Source organism: Acipenser ruthenus, chromosome 6 (genome assembly GCF_902713425.1).
Source record: "Acipenser ruthenus chromosome 6, fAciRut3.2 maternal haplotype, whole genome shotgun sequence".
Lineage (NCBI taxonomy): Eukaryota > Metazoa > Chordata > Actinopteri > Acipenseriformes > Acipenseridae > Acipenser > Acipenser ruthenus.
Window position 1 is genome coordinate 10,036,056 of NC_081194.1, and position 19,007 is coordinate 10,055,062.

The 19,007-nt window shown below is 37.3% G+C and overlaps 1 protein-coding gene across 4 annotated transcripts; it reads left to right on the forward strand.

The window, feature by feature from the left end:
• The first annotated feature begins 1,127 nt into the window (after nt 1-1,127).
• Nucleotides 1,128-17,676, forward strand: slc17a5 (solute carrier family 17 member 5). Of its 4 annotated transcripts, none has more exons than XM_059024951.1 (12): nt 1,128-1,372; nt 5,676-5,863; nt 7,108-7,341; nt 8,002-8,089; nt 8,612-8,698; nt 8,788-8,906; nt 9,483-9,644; nt 11,910-12,005; nt 12,088-12,220; nt 12,361-12,508; nt 15,748-15,838; nt 16,411-17,676. In XM_059024951.1, exons 1-12 carry the CDS (start codon nt 1,264-1,266, stop codon nt 16,546-16,548), a joined length of 1,593 nt encoding a protein of 530 aa, XP_058880934.1. In that variant the 5' UTR covers nt 1,128-1,263; the 3' UTR covers nt 16,549-17,676. The 4 variants fall into 4 exon arrangements, with proteins under 4 accessions (XP_058880934.1, XP_058880936.1, XP_058880935.1 ...); XM_059024952.1 differs by lacking the exon at nt 1,128-1,372 and adding an exon at nt 2,144-2,581; XM_059024953.1 differs by lacking the exon at nt 11,910-12,005 and having other exon boundaries at nt 1,130-1,372.
• Nucleotides 17,677-19,007: the final 1,331 nt, after the last annotated feature.

Consider the following 19,007-nt stretch of genomic DNA (forward strand, 5'->3'; position numbering starts at 1 on the left):
TATTTTCTACTTACACCCCTAACCTCCCCAATTTATTTTCTTCACTTTGACGTCGCCAGTCTTTTTTTTTTTTTCAAACAGACTCGAAAAAATAAGATCGGTCTTCGTTGCTTAGCAACAGTAGCTTAACTAAGTTTTGCTTTGTGCAACAGACTTATCTCAAGGTCTTACGTTAGACCAATTTCGCTGGACTTAAAAAAAGTCTGCCTTTAGACTTAAGTTAAGACTTTTTTTGCCCTACACCGGCCCTTTAGTACAACCGGTCCCTGCTCAACGCTGCAAGCAGTAGAGCGAGTGTGGCATAATGCAGATTTAATGAGAGGGATGAGAATTGACCTTGAGATATATTTCTAGTAACTTTGAGGTTTCCCCACAATTGAAATACCAAAGATAAATACACGTGGGTTATTTAAATGGTGCTCCTACTGTATTGGTATAAGAAAAGGGTGTTCTTAAAAAGTATTTTCAGCTTCCATCCACTTAAAATATGCTTGAAACAGACCGCAGTGTATCGACTATAATGTAAATAACGCCAAGGTCCAGACAATGAGTTTCAAACTTTGAAAGTGTTCCTGTTTACAGGTAAGAACTCAGCTTTGCTATGATGACTACGATAATGTTCGTTATGACAACTGTTTATTTATTAATTAATTAGAAACCTCAATTTACCCCCGTGTAAATTACGCATATGTGCACTAGACTCAGACACAGTCAAACAATGGCTATGTTTTACTGCACAGTAGTAGGATCAGATTGCCCCCTAATGGCCAATTATATATCCAGTGAAGTCTTGTGAACTTTTGAGGGTGGTGTGTGAAAAAATTGTAATGGTTTAAAAAAATAATTTAAAAAAAACTTACACAAATACACATAGAAAAATAAAACTGATGTAGAAATTGATTTTGGTTTTGATGTCACTGTACCAGAATAACTTTCCCATATTTAATACTGCAAAGGATTCTCACAGGGCATTTAACTTATTATTATTATTATTATTATTATTATTATTATTATTATTATTATTATAAATATTATTATTATTATTATTATTATTATTATTATTATTTATTTCTTAGCAGACGCCCTTTTCCAGGGCGACTTACAATCGTAAGCAAAGACTGACCCTTGGGGGACTCCAGTTAAGAGAGGGTGAGGTGTGGAGGTTGCTCCACGCCTCCACGCTTCTTTAAAGGGAGTGGTGTCATACTGGTTATAATAAGCCTAATGCAAATAATATAGCAGATAATATAAGTTTTTTTATGGATGAGATCCACCAAGAAAAACATGAAAAAGAATAGGACTGAATTATGTGAAGACAGTGGCAGTTCCGTCTGTGAAAAACACTGTATTATTCCAAAATCTAAAAAAGAAGGTGAGTTTTTTTAAATGCATGTTTCCGTGTACTTTGTTCAGCAACCCAACAAACGTGACTGTTACGAATGTCATGTGATCAAATTGTGTATGGCAAATGAAGTATTTTTACTTGCTAAAATGCACATAATGTCTACTTAATTGTTGCTTTTTACTACTGCTAAGCTTTGTTAAAGTGTTATTCTAATTTACACGCCATGCGGGTTGTTAGAAAGTGGGGATCACCTATTCCTTCCACCAATGTCCCAGCATGGATTTGGTTGGAGTTTATGGCAATAGTTGAAATGTATTTGCTTACGATTGTAAGTCGCCCTGGACAAGGGCGTCTGCTAAGAAATAAATAATAATAATAATAATAATAGTCTGTCTACTTTTTGAACAATTGGGAGAATTGATGGTGCAACAGATTAATTAATTGGTTTCTTATGCATTTCACATGTGGCGTCCTGAGTTTACATTTGATAACAAGTAAATTAGTTTGGGTGTCTGTGTCAATGAGACATTCATTCAATTAAATCACAAATTGGCAGGTCCAAGATTGAACGGGCGGGTGGCACCAGTCGAGATAGAGGTCATCTCCCGGTACCTGCAGAACTATGAGCAGCTTTAGATGATCCCATTCCACTGTCATTCTCTTTTCATGAACACCAAACATTTGTAAACGGTAACTGAAATTTGAGCGCAAAATAATTAAGTGTAACAAATACTTTTTGACCACTCAGTTATCAAAACTAACTACTATAAATATACATGGTCTTTACGTTAGCAAGACAGGGCTGGTTAAAATAAAAAGTAAAGTATTTAAAAAACACGCTTTTTAGTAAGAATCCGAGCCTGGATACGTGTTTAAACCAATCCCATGAGTTCACTAGTCGATATTACAAGTCTTTATGTCTATAATATCCTAATACGGTTCTCTCAATTTTCAAATCTTTAAAGTGCGTGCCCTGCTTTATTTCAAATCCACTCACAAACGTTGCGTTGCGTGCTCGTGACTGGTGAATTTGTGAAGTGCAGCGTGTCTGTTTTCACTTCCTGGTACTACTAGGGTCTTCCACCAGTCAGATCAAATTTGTTTCCTCGTCCTGTGGTTCAGCTGAAATTGAGTTGCAGTCAACAACAATCAGTATGTATTCTGGATCGGACAGTGAAACTGACGACAATGAACACCCATTGTTGCACAGGAGGTCGTTTCTTAAAGTTAATAAAGGTGAGAGCATATTAATTTATATTCCGAGTCATTTTTCAAATTTCAGGACTGCTTAAATTATTGCACGGAACTGTTTGCAGTTTTTCTAGGTGCATATTACAATTATTTTTCAGACCCAAATCTAAAATACAATTCTAAATCAAAATGCATATTACATAGATTTCTTTTTTGAAGTCCAGGAAATCGTGTTTTTGGTCTAGTTTTTCCCCCCGTCTCTTTCTTTTGAAGACTCCAAAATTTGGAAAAATCACCCTGTCCTGAGTTTCAGAACTACTATCGCTTCAGTTTCGTACATTATTTAAATATCCGTTACCAGATGCACAAGTTTGAGCAATGAACCCCTTTTTAAATAAATTGTTCCTCCCTTATACTAGCTGTCCAAATATCTGCTACTACAGATTACTAAATAGGCGTAAGTTTTTGTGTAATATGCCTGAACAAAAGGAGTTCTGAAATACAGGACTGGAGTTTCTAACCATGTCACTACAGCAGGAATGCATTTGAACGGCCTTTTTACAGTAAAAGTCTATAAAGCTCAAGTAATACAAGCCTTCCTAGACAGTAGTATACATTCGTTCACAAAGTGTTCACACCAAGAAGTTTCCAATAAACTTTGTTTTAAAGCAGGTGAAACTGCATAAAAGCCTTTTTTTAAATTCAAAACCAACCTGTCTAAAGTATCAAAGTATTTTGCCAAAACATGATATTATGCCTTTAAACAGCTCAGCCCCTGACCGGTGCTTGTCATAGTGTGCCCAAGATTATTATCAGATCTGGGAGCATGACCATCATAGATAATGATGTGGCTGTGACATTTCCATGGAAGTGACTAAGATGTTCCTAGATTGAAAAGTGTGTTGTTTGACCTGCTTTGTTAAGCTGCATGAAGGAAACCATTGTTCTGTCCTTTTATATATATATAAAAAGCTAATAACACTGATGCAGTGATGTCAAAGCATTCTGATTGAGATAAGTACTGTAACAGACAATGATTGCAATTGTACATGTGTCAGCTTCAATTATAAAACTTAGAAAAACATCCGCCTTAAATAATGGGGTTCTACACCATGTCTGTGTCAGTCACTGGAACAGCCCAGGAAGAGTAGTTTATTTTTTAATTTAGTATCCCATATGATTTAAAATATTATATATATATATATATATATATATATATATATATATATATATATATATATATATATATATATATATATATATATATATATATGTATATATATATGTATATATATATGTATATATATATATGTATATATATATGTATATATATATATGTATATATATATATATATATATATATATATATATATATATATATATACACACACAGTACTGTGCAAATGTTTTAGGCAGGTGTGAAAAAATGCTGTAAAGTAAGAATGCTTTCAAAAATAGACATGTTAATAGTTTATATTTATCAATTAACAAAATGCAAAGTGGTGAACAGAAGAAAAATCTACATCAAATCAATATTTGGTGTGACCACCCTTTGCCTTCAAAACAGCATCAATTCTTCTAGGTACACTTGCACACAGTTTTTGAAGGAACTCGGCAGGTAGGTTGGCCCAAACATCTTGGAGAACTAACCACAGTTCTTCTGTGGATTTAGGCAGCCTCAGTTGCTTCTCTCTTCATGTAATCCCAGACAGACTCAATGATGTTGAGATCAGGGCTCTGTGGGGGCCATACCATCACTTCCAGGACTCCTTGTTCTTCTTTACGCTGAAGATAGTTCTTAATGACTTTCGCTGTATGTTTGGGGTCGTTGTCATGCTGCAGAATAAATTTGGGGCCAGTCAGTTGCCTCCCTGATGGTATTGCATGATGGATAAGTATCTGCCTGTACTTCTCAGCATTGAGGAGACAATTAATTCTGACCAAATCCCCAACTCCATTTGCAGAAATGCAGCCCCAAACTTGCAAGGAACCTCCACCATGCTTCACTGTTGCCTGCAGACACTCATTCGTGTACCGCTCTCCAGCCCTTCGGCGAACAAACTGCCTTCTGCTACAGCCAAATATTTCAAATTTTGACTCATCAGTCCAGAGCACCTGCTGCCATTTTTCTGCACCCCAGTTCCAGTGTTTTCGTGCATAGTTGAGTCGCTTGGCCTCAGAAGTGGTCTTCCATGAAGGCCACTTCTGACCAGACTTCTCCGGACAGTAGATGGGTGTACCAGGGTCCCACTGTTTTCTGCCAATTCTGAGCTGATGGCACTGCTGGACATCTTCCGATTGCGAAGGGAAGTAAGCATGATGTGTCTTTCATCTGCTGTAGTAAGTTTCCTTGGCCGACCACTGCGTCAGCTCATCTAGAAACCCCTGTCTGCCTTGAAATTTCTGCCTGGGAGAGACCTTGCTGATGCAGTATAACTACCTTGTGTCTTGTTGCTGTGTTCAGTCTTGCCATGGTGTATGACTTTTGACAGTAAACTGTCTTCAGCAACCTCACCTTGTTAGCTGAGTTTGGCTGTTCCTCACCCAGTTTTATTCCTCCTACACAGCTGTTTCTGTTTCAGTTAATGATTGTGTTTCAACCTACATATTGAATTGATGATCATTAGCACCTGTTTGGTATAATTGTTTAATCATACACCTGACTATATGCCTACAAAATCCCTGACTTTGTGCAAGTGTACCTAGAAGAATTGATGCTGTTTTGAAGGCAAAGGGTGGTCACACCAAATATGGATTTGATTTAGATTTTTCTTCTGTTCACTCACTTTGCATTTAGTTAATTGATAAATATAATCTATTAACATGTCTATTTTTGAAAGCATTCTTACTTTACAGCATTTTTTCACACCTGCCTAAAACTTTTGTGCAGTACTGTGTATGTGTATGTGTGTGTGTGTGTATATATATATATATATATATATATACAAAATGTGAATCAATGTGGCCTTGTACTATAGGTATTTCCAGGGGAATTTTATTGGTGTAACAAAAACACAGTTTGGGGCATAAAAAGACACACCTTATAATAAGTTTTATTTCTAGAGAATTTTGAGAACCAAGTTGCTGTACTGCTGTTCTTAATTCCTTGCAGTAGATGATTTCAGTTCTGTCTTTTCAGCACCAGCATGCTGCTCAGCTCGCTATGGTCTGGCCGTACTGTCCTTTTTTGGATTCTTTGTGGTGTACGCCTTGCGTGTAAACCTGAGTGTTGCCCTGGTGGAGATGGTGAAGACCAAAGTGAGCAGCAATTCAAGTTCCTCCATGTGCCCACATTCATCTTCCCCTGGTGTGCAGCACAACACGACTGTAAGAGATTTCTTCACTTTTTTTGCATTGCATGGCAACCAGGAAGAAAAACTCCAATTTAGATGTTAGCTACAGGTCACATCAAAAGTATGAAGATTTAATAGTCTTCCTGTAAAAAATCACAGATTCAAGAGGTCATTTTATACATTTGATATATTACAGGAAAACTTGTTGTCCAAGGGACAAAATGCTAGAAAAACCTACTTGTCCTTCTTAAAAATCTACTTGCCCCCTCCCAGTTGCACAAAACACACACAAAAAAGAATATAACTTGAAGGATTTTGTTTTTATTTAACAGTGAACACAATCATTCAGTGATTAACAGGGGGAAGATTTAGCCTTCTAGCTTGACTAGTTCACTAAATTCTTCACGATACACAAAAGGTTCCCTGTGACCCGACCTCACCTCAACAAATTTATAACATCATTTAAGGAAACGGTCCTTTCGGTGCAGTTTGGAACACAGTTGCTAGGAAATTTAAGTAACACACTTCGAGTACAGCTATAATAAGCAATACTTGGAGTTATTCAAATATAAAAATAGTTTCTGCCTGTTTTTTCCACTCTTTCTCTATAAGCTGAATTCAACTCCTGATGTACAGGCGTTTTAGTTTGTTGCATCAGATATGAAATCATTGCTAGCTATGACTGCTGCTTTGTGGAATTCAGATTTTTGTTGACATTCTTTCAGTTTTGTAGCCGCTGAACCCCAAGGTTTTTAAAGCACTTGTGTATAACCTGTCAAGGTTTCTCTGCATTTTTTACTATTTTTCTACCAAAATGCACGTAATATTTACAGTAGGCTCCATCAAATTCTGCAAAGACGAAATATGTTTGTTTCTTTTGTCTTTCTATTATAAACTTATTTTTTTAAAACAGTGTATATAACACTTTACAGCTGTTTATCCTCATCTAACATCTTGTCCCATGATGGCTAACTGGAACACTGCTGCAGTCTGCATATGCTGTGCTGTAATGGGACCCTTTGTGATGTTGGTTTACCCAAACTGCACAGTGTTATGTTATTGCTGGATAACAGGACATGGAATCCCAATGAAAGTGAATGCCAGAGTTCAGTTGTTATATAATACTGTATATCTCTTCAGCAATAATAAAAAACAAAACAAAAAAAGAGTTGATGGGTTTTAGATTCACTGGTGCACTGATCATTAAAATAACATGTTATATAATATGTAATGCTGTAGATCAAACTTTTGAAAATAGTCTTTGTAATTTCATGGCAGGCCAGTGTGTATAACTGGGATTCGGACACTCAAGGTTGGATCCTCGGCTCTTTCTTCTATGGATACCTATTCACTCAGATTCCTGGTGCATACCTGGCCAGAAAGTTTGGAGGAAAGTGGTTCCTGGGTCTCGGGATCCTGGGTACAGCAACATTGACACTGCTTACACCAGTTGCTGCAGACCTGGGACCTGGATACGTCATTGGCATTAGAGTTTTAATAGGCATTGGAGAGGTATGCTACAAATTTCTGTCTATATTTGTTTAAATGGGAATGGTAAGGCTGTAATGTCCATCAGTTGTTTTAAGTTTATACTAAACTGGGAGTAACTGATGACTGTTTGGTACAGTTCATGCTCCTTCTGTGCATCTGTGAGTAGGCATGCTTCCTTGTTTTACATTCTCTAAAAGTAGTTAAACCCACAAAGACACAAATAAAGCTCTATTGAAACCCGTTTCTCATTTTGCCAATACTGTAGACTCCTGATCCTATTGCAATATTAAAATAAAGAATGACATTCCTTCAGACATTAATCTGTTTTTACCAACATGTAAAACCCAGAAGAGGTGTAATACAAGTGAACGAGACAAGCGTCTTGAATAAGTGGCTACAAATGTTAATTCAGGTTTTCTCTATTAAAGTAAAAAGTAAAGTTTTACAGCTGACTGGTGCGGCACGCTATGTATGGCTTATCGCCTGTGGTGTGTTGTACTAATCATAAAATGGAAGAACCAGCTTACTTTTGTTAAGGTTTTGCTGTTACGGTTTTACTGTGTAAACATCATAGAGAAATAAATAGTTTGCTAGTCCATTAGAAAGAATACTGTAGATCTATATGTTTATCAACAGTGTATACAAAATTCTAATATATATTTGTTTTGTTGTACCAACTAGGGAGTAACATTTCCTGCCATGCACACAATGTGGTCTGCGTGGGCCCCTCCAATGGAACGCAGTAAGCTGCTTTCCATTTCATATGCAGGTGAGTTCTACTTCAAAAACTTTAAACATGCTGGGCCATGTTTTCAAAGTGTTTACCCTTGTCTTTAATCCACATTCCATGTAAATGAGAGACCTTGGATTTCATGTAGAGACCATGGCTTCTATAACTCAGTTTTTTTCCAAAATAGGAGTTAATTACTGGAGTGACTAAAACCGCTAATGATGAAATCTAATCCTAGAATATTTTTTGTAGTTATAGCACAGCTACCTGTTCTGCAGGGATGAGAATAAGACTCCCGTTGCACAGCAGTTTGATCCATTCCTGGTTTTACTATAAACTTAAGACACACCTGAGCTTGTTACCTATACACTGGGGCTTATCAAGCACATATTAAACCTGGAATGGGCAAAACTGCTATGCAATAGGATTCTTATTTCCATCCCTGTCATATTTAAAAATCAAAAAACACTTTGTTTTGTTTTTTTACAAACATTTCTCAACTATGATGGTCTGTGTTCAGCTGGTCTCAATTCTCGTTGATTTTCCTCATTTCTAATCCAGGTGCACAACTGGGTACGGTAGTTGCTCTCCCGGCATCTGGTTTAATTTGCTTTTATATGGACTGGACATATGTGTTCTACATCTTCGGTAAGTGGAGACTGACATCGGGCTGCTCTTCTGCAGGCTGTGCCTGCACTACAGCAGGCTATTCACTTTTGTTTGCTTTACTTCTTTAGGTGCAGTTGGAGTTGGGTGGTTCTTTCTGTGGGCATTTTTAGTTAGCGACACGCCAGAAACCCACAGAAATATATCTGTACAGGAAAAGGAGTACATAGTGTCGTCTTTGAAAGATCAGGTAGACATTCATTAATAATAATTTCAACATTTTACTTTGTTACCATATAACTCTTTGGCTGAGAAATAAAAAAAATAAAAAAAGGAGCAATCAAGGCAATGACATAAAGTAGGTGAATACAGCCGCAAGTTTGTTTTTGTAAAAAGAACAAGGTTTCACATGGTGCCTAATCTGTCGGGATGGGTTGGGGTTACAGGTACTTTTGGGAACCCCTGCAGTAATGTGGACCTGGTGTGGGAATGCATGCTAGAAGTTTGCCTGGTCTTCAAAGTGGTATCATTGAGACTAACGAAGATACACTGGAAAGATAGGACAGGGCAACTTCTGGCCATTGCAAAAGAAAAGTCATAATAAGGAACATATGGCAGAAGAGCAGTATTGACCGAATGGAAATGTACTTGGATTAACTTCACTGGAAAGTAAAATTCTGTGTAATATAGATTAGGGTTTAGATGTAGATCTGGCATAATTAGCCACTTCCTCCAATGTTTATCCTACCACTGTAGAAGGCAGTGCAATCCCCGGGATCATGCCTTGCCCCTCTAACATCTCTTTATATATTTTTTTAATCCACAGCTAAATTCTTCAAACAAAAACATTCCCTGGGGGTCTATGCTGAAATCTTTTCCAGTTTGGGCTATTGTGGTGGCCCATTTTTCATACAATTGGACTTTTTACACTTTGCTTACCTTATTACCCACCTTTATGGACACCGTTCTAGGATTCAGCATACAACAGGTATTCTCAAATAAGTTGAACATTACACATGTTTACTGCGGCTTGTTAAAAATAGAGAACAGTGGGTTTAAAAATCTGAAACTATTACCTACTATCAGTTGTTTAATACAGCGAGTTAAAAGTAGAGTGTTTTATGACTTCTACAGTAAGTTTTAGATATACTGTGCTCCCTCGCTATAAGGCTCTCGATTATAACGTGCCTTGGATATACCGCTCCTACATACTAGTGATTCATGCATTATGTCTACAGTAAATACAGTACCGGTGTTGTTCAAACTGTAAACAACTTCTCAGTTTAACTTCTGTTTCTGTCCCTCCCATTTGATACAGTAGCTGAACTGAAGAAAAGCTGCGCTGGCACTTTATAACACAGACATATTATTCAACATTTGTTTATAACTAAATAAATATTGGGCCTATTACATGGTTATCTTTCCTAATGTATTTAATTTTTTGCTGCGAGAGGAGCTGCGGCTTTCTCTGGGAGATGAGACGCTTCAGCCCCGCTCTGGCAGCCGAACCTGGGGCAAGCCCATTCCCTCTTCCCCTCTCCTGGCCCGCTCTCCTTCTCACACTTGGTTTGCTTGTCTGTCGCTTTGAACTGAACTCCCGACTGCCATTTAGCCAGGGCATTTATAGTTTAAAAACTGCTAATTAAAATGATCCACGAGTGGGAATGTTACCTTTTTTTTTTTGTAAAATTGATTACATGGTGCTTTATGCATGGTTAATTCACAGAAAGTTTACATTTTTGCTTCACTATGGAATAATAAGCTGGGTTTGCTAAACTGCGGGCTGCCGGAATGTATTATTCCTTATTAGGCTGATATCTGCTTCTTTAATCAACATTATGACAGTACTTTGCCTCACCTTGTAAAAACAAAAGTCAACAATCCGTGGTTGTTTTGAAGCGATTCAAACACGTTTAACTAGCTATGGGGGTATGAACTGAGCCATACAGTGTCGCTGTAGTCTGCAATGACAGTAAACATTTTTGAAGGCTATAGATATCAGCGGGACTTGGGAATTAAAGTATGCGCACGAGAGATGAAATGCATTTTATGTTGCGGCAAAACCACTAAACATTGTGTAAAAGAGCCTAAATAAATAATAATTATTAGTATGATTTTTTCCGAGGCCCGTGCCTCATAGCTGGGTACAGGCTTGGTATTGCAAGCCACACGGTAATATGGGTTTAGGTTATCACTGACATGAGCCCAACAGGATGTTATGTTGTTTTCTTTCCCATTTAGTTCCTTGTTGTTATTGAGGTGTACTTGCCGCTGTTATTGTTTTCTGTAAAACCTTCATATCCTGTCAGTTAAGAAAAAGCTTAATTATATATATAAGAAAAAGCTTTTATATATATATCTCAGCACAATGAAGTCCATCATTAAGAAGTGGAAGGTGCATCATACCACCCAGACACTACCCAGATTAGGTCACATTTCAGCAGGACAATGACCCAAAGCACAAAGCCAAAGCCACACTGTAGTGGTTGAACAAGATGAGAATTCATGTTCTTGAGTGGCCCAGTCAAAGTCCTGACTTGAATCCAATCGAAAATGTATGGCGAGACTTGAAGATTGCAGTCCATCGACAATCCCCAGAAACAACAGAACTGGAACAATTTTCCCGTGAAGAATCGGCAAAAATGTCACCATCCTACTGTGCAAAGCTAGTAGAGACCTATCCAAAAAGACTCATAGTAGTAATTGCTGCAAAAGGTGCTTCTACCAAGTACTGACTTAAGGGGCTCAATACTTATGCAACCAGTAAATTTCATTTAATACATTTTCTTTGCAAGTTTTGCTGACATTTAACCTCCTCCTCATATAACAGTGTTCAGTTTAACCACTACAGCTTTGAATTAAAAAAAAGTTAATTTGAAAAACTGTGCATAGATTATTTGTAATTCAACAAAATGTGATATTATTGGTAGGGGGTGAATACTTCTGCAAACCACTGTGTGTGTGTGTGTGTGTATTCATCCAGTTTCTTTGCATTATTCTGAATGGTACCAGGTTCTGTTGTAATATTGATTATTATATATGATTATATATTGATAATTTCCTTGTATCTTTTGGTCAATCTATCTGTCTGCCATCTTGCTCGCAGGCCTGTGGTTTTTCTCGTGTTGGCTTGTTTTCTCGTGTTGACTTGAGTAATCATACGGTGTTGTGACTATTCAGATTGTTGGCCTGCTTCAATATTTACCATGAAGCAAGTAGTCAACACAGATTCATTGTCACATAATCTCTCCAGTCCAGGAAACAAGTGGAGAACAATGATAACAATCTAGAGTACAGTAGCACAGAAGAACCTATAATCATTCAGAATGATTGCAAACATCATAAAAAGGTGAGGGATTGGTAGCTATAATTACTTTAACCTGGTGGGTAAATGCTGTCTTAGTTACAATTTGTTATTTTCTTTTTTTCAGAATGGCTTTTTATCTGCACTGCCATATTTGGGCTGTTGGGTGGTGATGCTCTTAGGTGGTCAGATAGCGGATTACATGAGGGAGACTTGGTTGTACAGCACAGTTGCAGTGCGTAAGTTGTGCACAGCAATAGGTAAGTTATACAGCAGTATAAAGTGCTGTCACACATACTTCTGTTTAAGTCGCCTGTCCTTTTGCATGACTGATGCATTTGATTTGTAATGTCTTTCTTGGTATTTATTATCCTGATTGTTTTTTTTTTTTTCTTTACAGGAATGGTTGGTCCTGCTGTGTTTCTGGTAGCTGCTGGCTATACAGGCTGTAATTACATCCTAGCTATAGCTTTTCTGACCATCTCCTCTGCACTGGGAGGGTTCTCTATGTCCGGCTTTAACATCAATCACTTGGATATCGCCCCATCGTAAGCAAATCACTTTGACTTTTTCAGTTTTGCAAGCTGGTGTAGGGGAATCTTTCAATTCCTTTTTGTTAATTTATTGCTAGTAACTCTTCTGCCTAGTCAAGGTTGGGGTCAATTCCCTTTTTTTAAAACCAATTCCCAAATTCAATTCCCTTTTAATCAATTCCAATTGCAATTCCATGTTCTTCAGAGGAATTTCTTTGAAAGACTTGGAATTGGTTATAAGGGAAAGGGAATTGATTTTAAAAAGGAATTGGAATGCAAAAAACAGAATTGACCCCAACCTTGGACATAGCATCCACTGGCTTTATTCTGTTTACAAGTTATGCCCAATGAATTATCATAAGCATCTATACATATTTAAATAGATTTGTTTTTATTTATATATGCAAGAATAACAATCTACAATCTTAATAACATCTTTTCTGATGTCTTTTTGTAAAGATTTTCACAGCAAAGCAACTCCTGTGTAGTTTTATGGCCATGAGGTATCACTGTTAACATTTAAGAGTGATTGATTGTTTTTGGACAACTGCTAAGAATGACACACTGATGCTTGACTATAAAGGATTTCCAGCAGGTGATTTGCTAAGACTTTATTCTGGGTATTTAATGTACTCCACTGGCATTGAATGAGATTTCAGCAATCCTTTGGTATGTCATAGAATAAAGCAAAGAAGCTGTGAAAAGAGATGAATTATTGCTTATTCTACAAAGATATTCTAAAATGGCCTGGACACATTTGTTGGTACCCCTTAGAAAAGATAATAAATAATTGGATTGTAGTGATATTTCAAACTAATTAGTTTCTTTAATTAGTATCACACATGTCTCCAATCTTGTAATCAGTCATTCAGTCTATTTAAATGGAGAAAAGTAGTCACTGTGCTGTTTGGTATCATTGTGTGCACCACACTGAACATGGACCAGAGAAAGCAAAGGAGAGAGTTGTCTGAGGAGATCAGAAAGAAAATAATAGACAAGCATGGTAAAGGTAAAGGCTACAAGACCATCTCCAAGTAGCTTGATGTTCCTGTGACAACAGTTGCAAATATAATTTGGAACTGTAGCCAACCTCCCTGGGCGCGCCCGCAAGAGGAAAATCAACCCCAGAGCGAACAGAAGGATAGTGCGAATGGTAGAAAAAGAACCAAGGATAACTGCCAAAGAGATACAAGCTAAACTCCAAGGTGAAGGTACGACAGTTTCTGATCGCACCATCCGTCGCTTTTTGAGCGAAAGTGGGCTCCATGGAAGAAGACCCAGGAGGGGTCCACTTTTGAAAGAAAAACATAAAAAAGCCAGACTGGAATTTGCTAAAATGCATATTGACAAGCCACAATCCTTCTGGGAGAATGTCCTTTGGACAGATGAGTCAAAACTGGAGCTTTTTGGCAAGTCACATCAGCTCTGTTCACAGACGAAAAAATGAAGCTTTCAAAGAAAAGAACACCATACCTACAGTGAAACATGGAGGAGGCTCGGTTATATTTTGGGGCTGCTTTGCTGCGCCTGGCACAGGGTGCCTTGAATCTGTGCAGGGCACAATGAAATCTCAAGACTATCAAGGCATTCTGGAGCGAAACGTACTGCCCAGTGTCAGAAAGCTCTGTCTCAGTCGCAGGTCATGGGTCCTCCAACAGGATAATGACCCAAAACACACAGCTAAAAGCACCCAAGAATGGATAAGAACAAAACATTGGACTGTTCTGAAGTGGCCTTCTATGAGTCCTGATCTGAATCCTATCGAACATCTATGGGAAGAGCTGAAACTTGCAGTCTGGAGAAGGCACCCATCAAACCTGAGACAGCTGGAGCAGTTTGCTCAGGAAGAGTTGGCCAAACTACCTGTTAACAGGTGCAGAAGTCTCACTGAGAGCTACAGAAAACGTTTGATTGCAGTGATTGCCTCTAAAGGTTGTGCAACAAAATATTAAGTTAGCGGTCCCATCATTTTTGTCCATGACATTTTCATTTTGTTTTCTTATTTACAATATTATGTTGAATAAAAAATCAAAAGCAAAGTCTGATTTCTATTAAATATGGAATAAACAATGGTGGATGCCAATTACTTTTGTCAGTTTCAAGTTATTTCAGAGAAAACTGTGCATTCTTCGTTTTTTGTGGAGGGGTACCAACAAATTTGAGCACGTCTGTGTGTGTATGTATGTGTGTGTGCGTATATATATATATATATATATATATATATATATATATATATATATATTTGTTGCGACTTTGTTATGTCGAATGTAATAAACAAGAACCAAAACGGTAAGTTTTTTTCACTTTCATTTTACTCCATTTCCACGTTTTGTTTTATCTGAAGTGTTTAAAGTTAAATTTCAGAAATGCACAAGTAAACCTCATGTTATTGCTTTATGAAAACGTGTCTGTGGTCACTGTTTACTGTGGAGAAATGGCAAGGAATTAAATAAATAAATAAAATGGGTTGTCAGCTTTATGTACTATTTATTTTGGGAATAAACAAAACAACGTTTAACTTGAACTGCTATTTGGCATCCTTTGTTTTGTAGTTAATTCACTGTGGTAAAGTAAGGCCTACACAACGTATTCTTTACTCGTGATATTTTTTTTTTTACTTTAATGCGTTACATATTGTAACAACTTGCTGTAAAATAAAGGCGCGCACACACAGGGGCCATGCCCCCTCCTGCCCCTACTGCTGTGCTGTCTGCCTGCGTAGCGAGCAATATAATGGCTTTTATTACTTTTTGAAAACAAAGAAATATTTAAATTATGAGCGAATATCCGAACATGAAAATCCTGTGTTCGTCCCAGCACTAGTTGCTGGAGGTAATACTTGCAGAACACTTAAGTATCAAAAACATAGCAAAAATCTGTTTTTAATGGCTCATGGTGCATGATACTCTGTGGAGGAGCTCTTGAATGAATGGCTGCTTGATAGTTATTTTTTCAGTGCATCGCCAGAGTATCATTCGTTGGTGGCATGCATTGTTCAGAATACTGAAGTGTGAATTTAAAAACACGATGTTTGTTAAATACTGTTCAACAGGCACATTTTGTGGTTCAAAAAAACTCTTGTACATGTGCTGTGAAACAAAAAAAGAAAAAAACTTAGGTCAGCACGTGGGCCGTGATGGGTAATCACATTCATCAGCACAGCATATTGGTATACTGTTACATATTATAGTTAGTATTTAGTATTTAAGAAAACCACAAGAAAATATTTGTTTAATTTTTTTTTTTTTTCTTAGTTATGCTGGAATTTTACTTGGAATTACCAACTCTGCTGCTACTATTCCTGGAATGGTGGGACCAGTTATTGCTAAAACACTAACTCGTTCTGTAAGTATCATTTGTTGGGTGCAGCTATTTGTTTTTATACATAATTGATAATGGTATTGCTGTGATGTGTAATGAGGTAAAAATGGAATCCGTATTTAAATGAGGGACTCCCATTATTGCCGAGGAACACGTCACAGACATGCCTTTATCACTATCCTACTAGTGTATTTATTTATTTATTTATTTACCTTTGCTTGTATGAAATATTAATTATAGTCCACTGAAAGAGTTAACTTTGAGAGCAGGGCTTGAGCATCGGTGTAAAGCGTTTCATCAAAAGGCAGTTTTAAAACAGGTGTCGTAAGTGTTGTCTTCTCAGCCATGCTTTATTTGCTGTACCATTATTGAGTAATAATGGAACGTCTGACCTTCATAGATGGGAAAGCAGTGTTCGGTTGTTGTGTAATGTATCATAAAACATTTAATATACTACAAAAGTAGAATTCTGTAACCACTTCAGGGGCTTGTGGGGTTTTTGGCCATCCTCATTCATAGAATAGCTATAGTACTCCATGAACATTTCCTCTATACCTGCTGCACTGAACTTTCTTTTATGTCCTTTGTTTTTGCAGAACACTATTGAAGAATGGCAAACTGTCTTTTACATTTCTGCTGCTATTAATGTGTTTGGTGCTGTGATATTCACAATATTTGGTAAAGGAGTTGTTCAGGACTGGGCAGTGCCAGGGTTTCACTCTCATGGAAACTGATAGCTCTCAGAGCCCTACACTGTATCTGCAGACTGATGTATTTTGTACTTGGCTCATGAGACCTGGCTGCAAAATATGTGTGCTGCAATTCCTTTGCAGCCTACTGTGTCCTTTCAGGCTGCTTACTTTTCTTTTCCAGGTGCAATTGGCCAGATGTTGTTTTTCATTGTACAGCCTAATCGGGGCTGTATGAGTTATTAATTAGTCAAGAAGTTTACATATTTTTAAATGAGCAAACTATATTCCAAATATTTAAATTAAAAAATGCATTTAGAATAGAGGTAAGGTAGCTTCTGATTTTTAAAATCTTTAAATATTTGTGTACAAAGCCTGTCATTTTTTGTTCAAACAATCTGGTAAAGTTTGAATCCAAGGCAGAAATTACAGAAAGGAATGGCGTGCCGTTTCTTGAAACTTACTTAGTTCTTAGTTTTGCTATTGCTTTGTGGTTGCTTAAAGAAACATCCCTCTGTCTGTAAGGCATCCATATATAAAATTTGTAACATTTTAAAATGAGTAAATCTAACCTACAGCACAGGAAATGTCAGAGTAGCAGGAAGCAACAGCAATTTATAATCCATTGGTTTTTTTGTGTGTGTGTTTTTTTAATAATGGGCACACACAATCAGGGAAATAAACAATCAGTGATCTAAGATAAATGGGGCCAGTGATGAGACTGATAGTGCCAATAAGAGGTAAGACATTGTTAGAACTTCTTTCAGTTGGTTTAGACCAAGGTTTACAATGGTGTTTGTATGCTGAATTTAGGAAGTTATACAGGCCATTTAAACCTGTTTTGTATCTAAACAATAAATACAGTGAACATTAATACAGCACCTTATATGCTAAGTACACCAAGGTAATGAAATTAATGACTGACTTTAATAAACCACAGGGTCTCCAGTGTGTCGGAGATCTAAATTTATTCTCTATGTGGTATTAAATCCAATTTAGTTTAAATGAATACTGAAAAAAACAAAACACATGGTTGTATGAATTATAGGTAAAATATACATAAGAGTAGGAGATAGGGAGTGGGGTGGTAGGTCCCAAATGTTATATTTGAAACAAAAAATAAAAAAAATACAGCTTTGAATTAAAATTAATAAATTTATGTTTCTAAATTGATTTAATCTGTGCCTTTTCTCTGAGTTCCATAACTTCAAACAAATGTAGCTAAAGCTTTGGAAACTTTTTTTTTTTTTTAAAGTCATTAAAAAATAAATAACCAAAGCTGAAGACATTACAACAGGAGTATTCAAGCTTTGGACAAACAGATCATATCACTATAGTCAACCAGAAAGTGTTGAACAGTCAGTTGAAGTTGTGTTTACATTTGCTATTGATAAGATAAGGGGATGAATGACTTATTCTTTATAAATGAATGCTGTCCAATCTGTCTAGACCTGGTCTTTTATTACCAAGGTTATATATTGTATGTTCATGAAGGTCCATTGGATTGATCACTGTAGATACCTGGTCCTTATATACAGTGCCTTGCATAAGTATTCACCCCCCTTGGACTTTTCCACATTTTGTAGTGTTACAACCTGGAATTAAAATGGATTTAATTAGGATTTTTTTGTCACTGATCTACACAAAATAGTCCATAATTTTGAAGTGGGGAAAAAAATCTACATATTTTTTAAATTATTTACAAATAAAAAACTGAAGTCTTGATTGCATAAGTATTCACCCCTTTTGCTGTGACACCCCTAAATAAGCTCTGGTGCAACCAATTGCCTTCAGAAGTCACATAATTAGTTGAATGGAGTCCACCTGAGTGCAATTAAAGTGTTTCTGGAAGGCCCCAGAGTTTGTTAGAGAGCATATCTAAACAAACAGCATCATGAAGACTAAGGAGCCATCAAAACAAGTCCGGGATAAAGTTCTGGAGAAGCACCAATTAGGGTTGGGTTATAAAAAAATATCCCAAACTTTGAACATCCCCCGGAGCACCGTTAAATCCATTATTAAAAAATGGAAAGAATATGGCACAACCACGACTCTGCCTAGAGAAGGCCGTCCACCAAAACTCAGTGACCAGGTAAGGAGGGCATTAGTCAGAGAAGCAACCAAGAGGCCAATAGTAACTCTGAAGGAGCTGGAGAGATCCACAGCTGACATGGGAGAAACCGTCCATGGGACAACTATAACCCAGACACTCCACAAAGCTGGGCTTTATGGAAGAGTGGCGAGAAGAGAGCCATTACTGAAAAAAAACCCTGTTTGGATTTTGCCAAAAGGCATGTGGGAGACACAGCAAACATGTGGAAAAAGGTTCTCTGGTCTGATGAGACCAAAATTGAACTTTTTGGCCTCAGCGCAAAACGCTATGTGTGGCGCAGCCAACACTGCTCATCACCCTGAGAACACCATCCCCACGGTGAAGCATGGTGGTGGCAGCATCATGTTATGGGGATGCTTTTCATCGGCAGGGACTGGGAAACTGGTCAGGA

Bases quoted from the DNA above. Each gene is read 5' to 3' on its own strand.
- slc17a5 (XM_059024951.1), top strand. From the start codon at position 1,264: ATGAGATCCACCAAGAAAAACATGAAAAAGAATAGGACTGAATTATGT. The intron at 5,864-7,107 runs GTAAGAGATTTC...ATTTCATGGCAG, and splicing joins GTGTGCAGCACAACACGACT to GCCAGTGTGTATAACTGGGA. The intron at 8,090-8,611 runs GTGAGTTCTACT...TTTCTAATCCAG, and splicing joins GCTTTCCATTTCATATGCAG to GTGCACAACTGGGTACGGTA.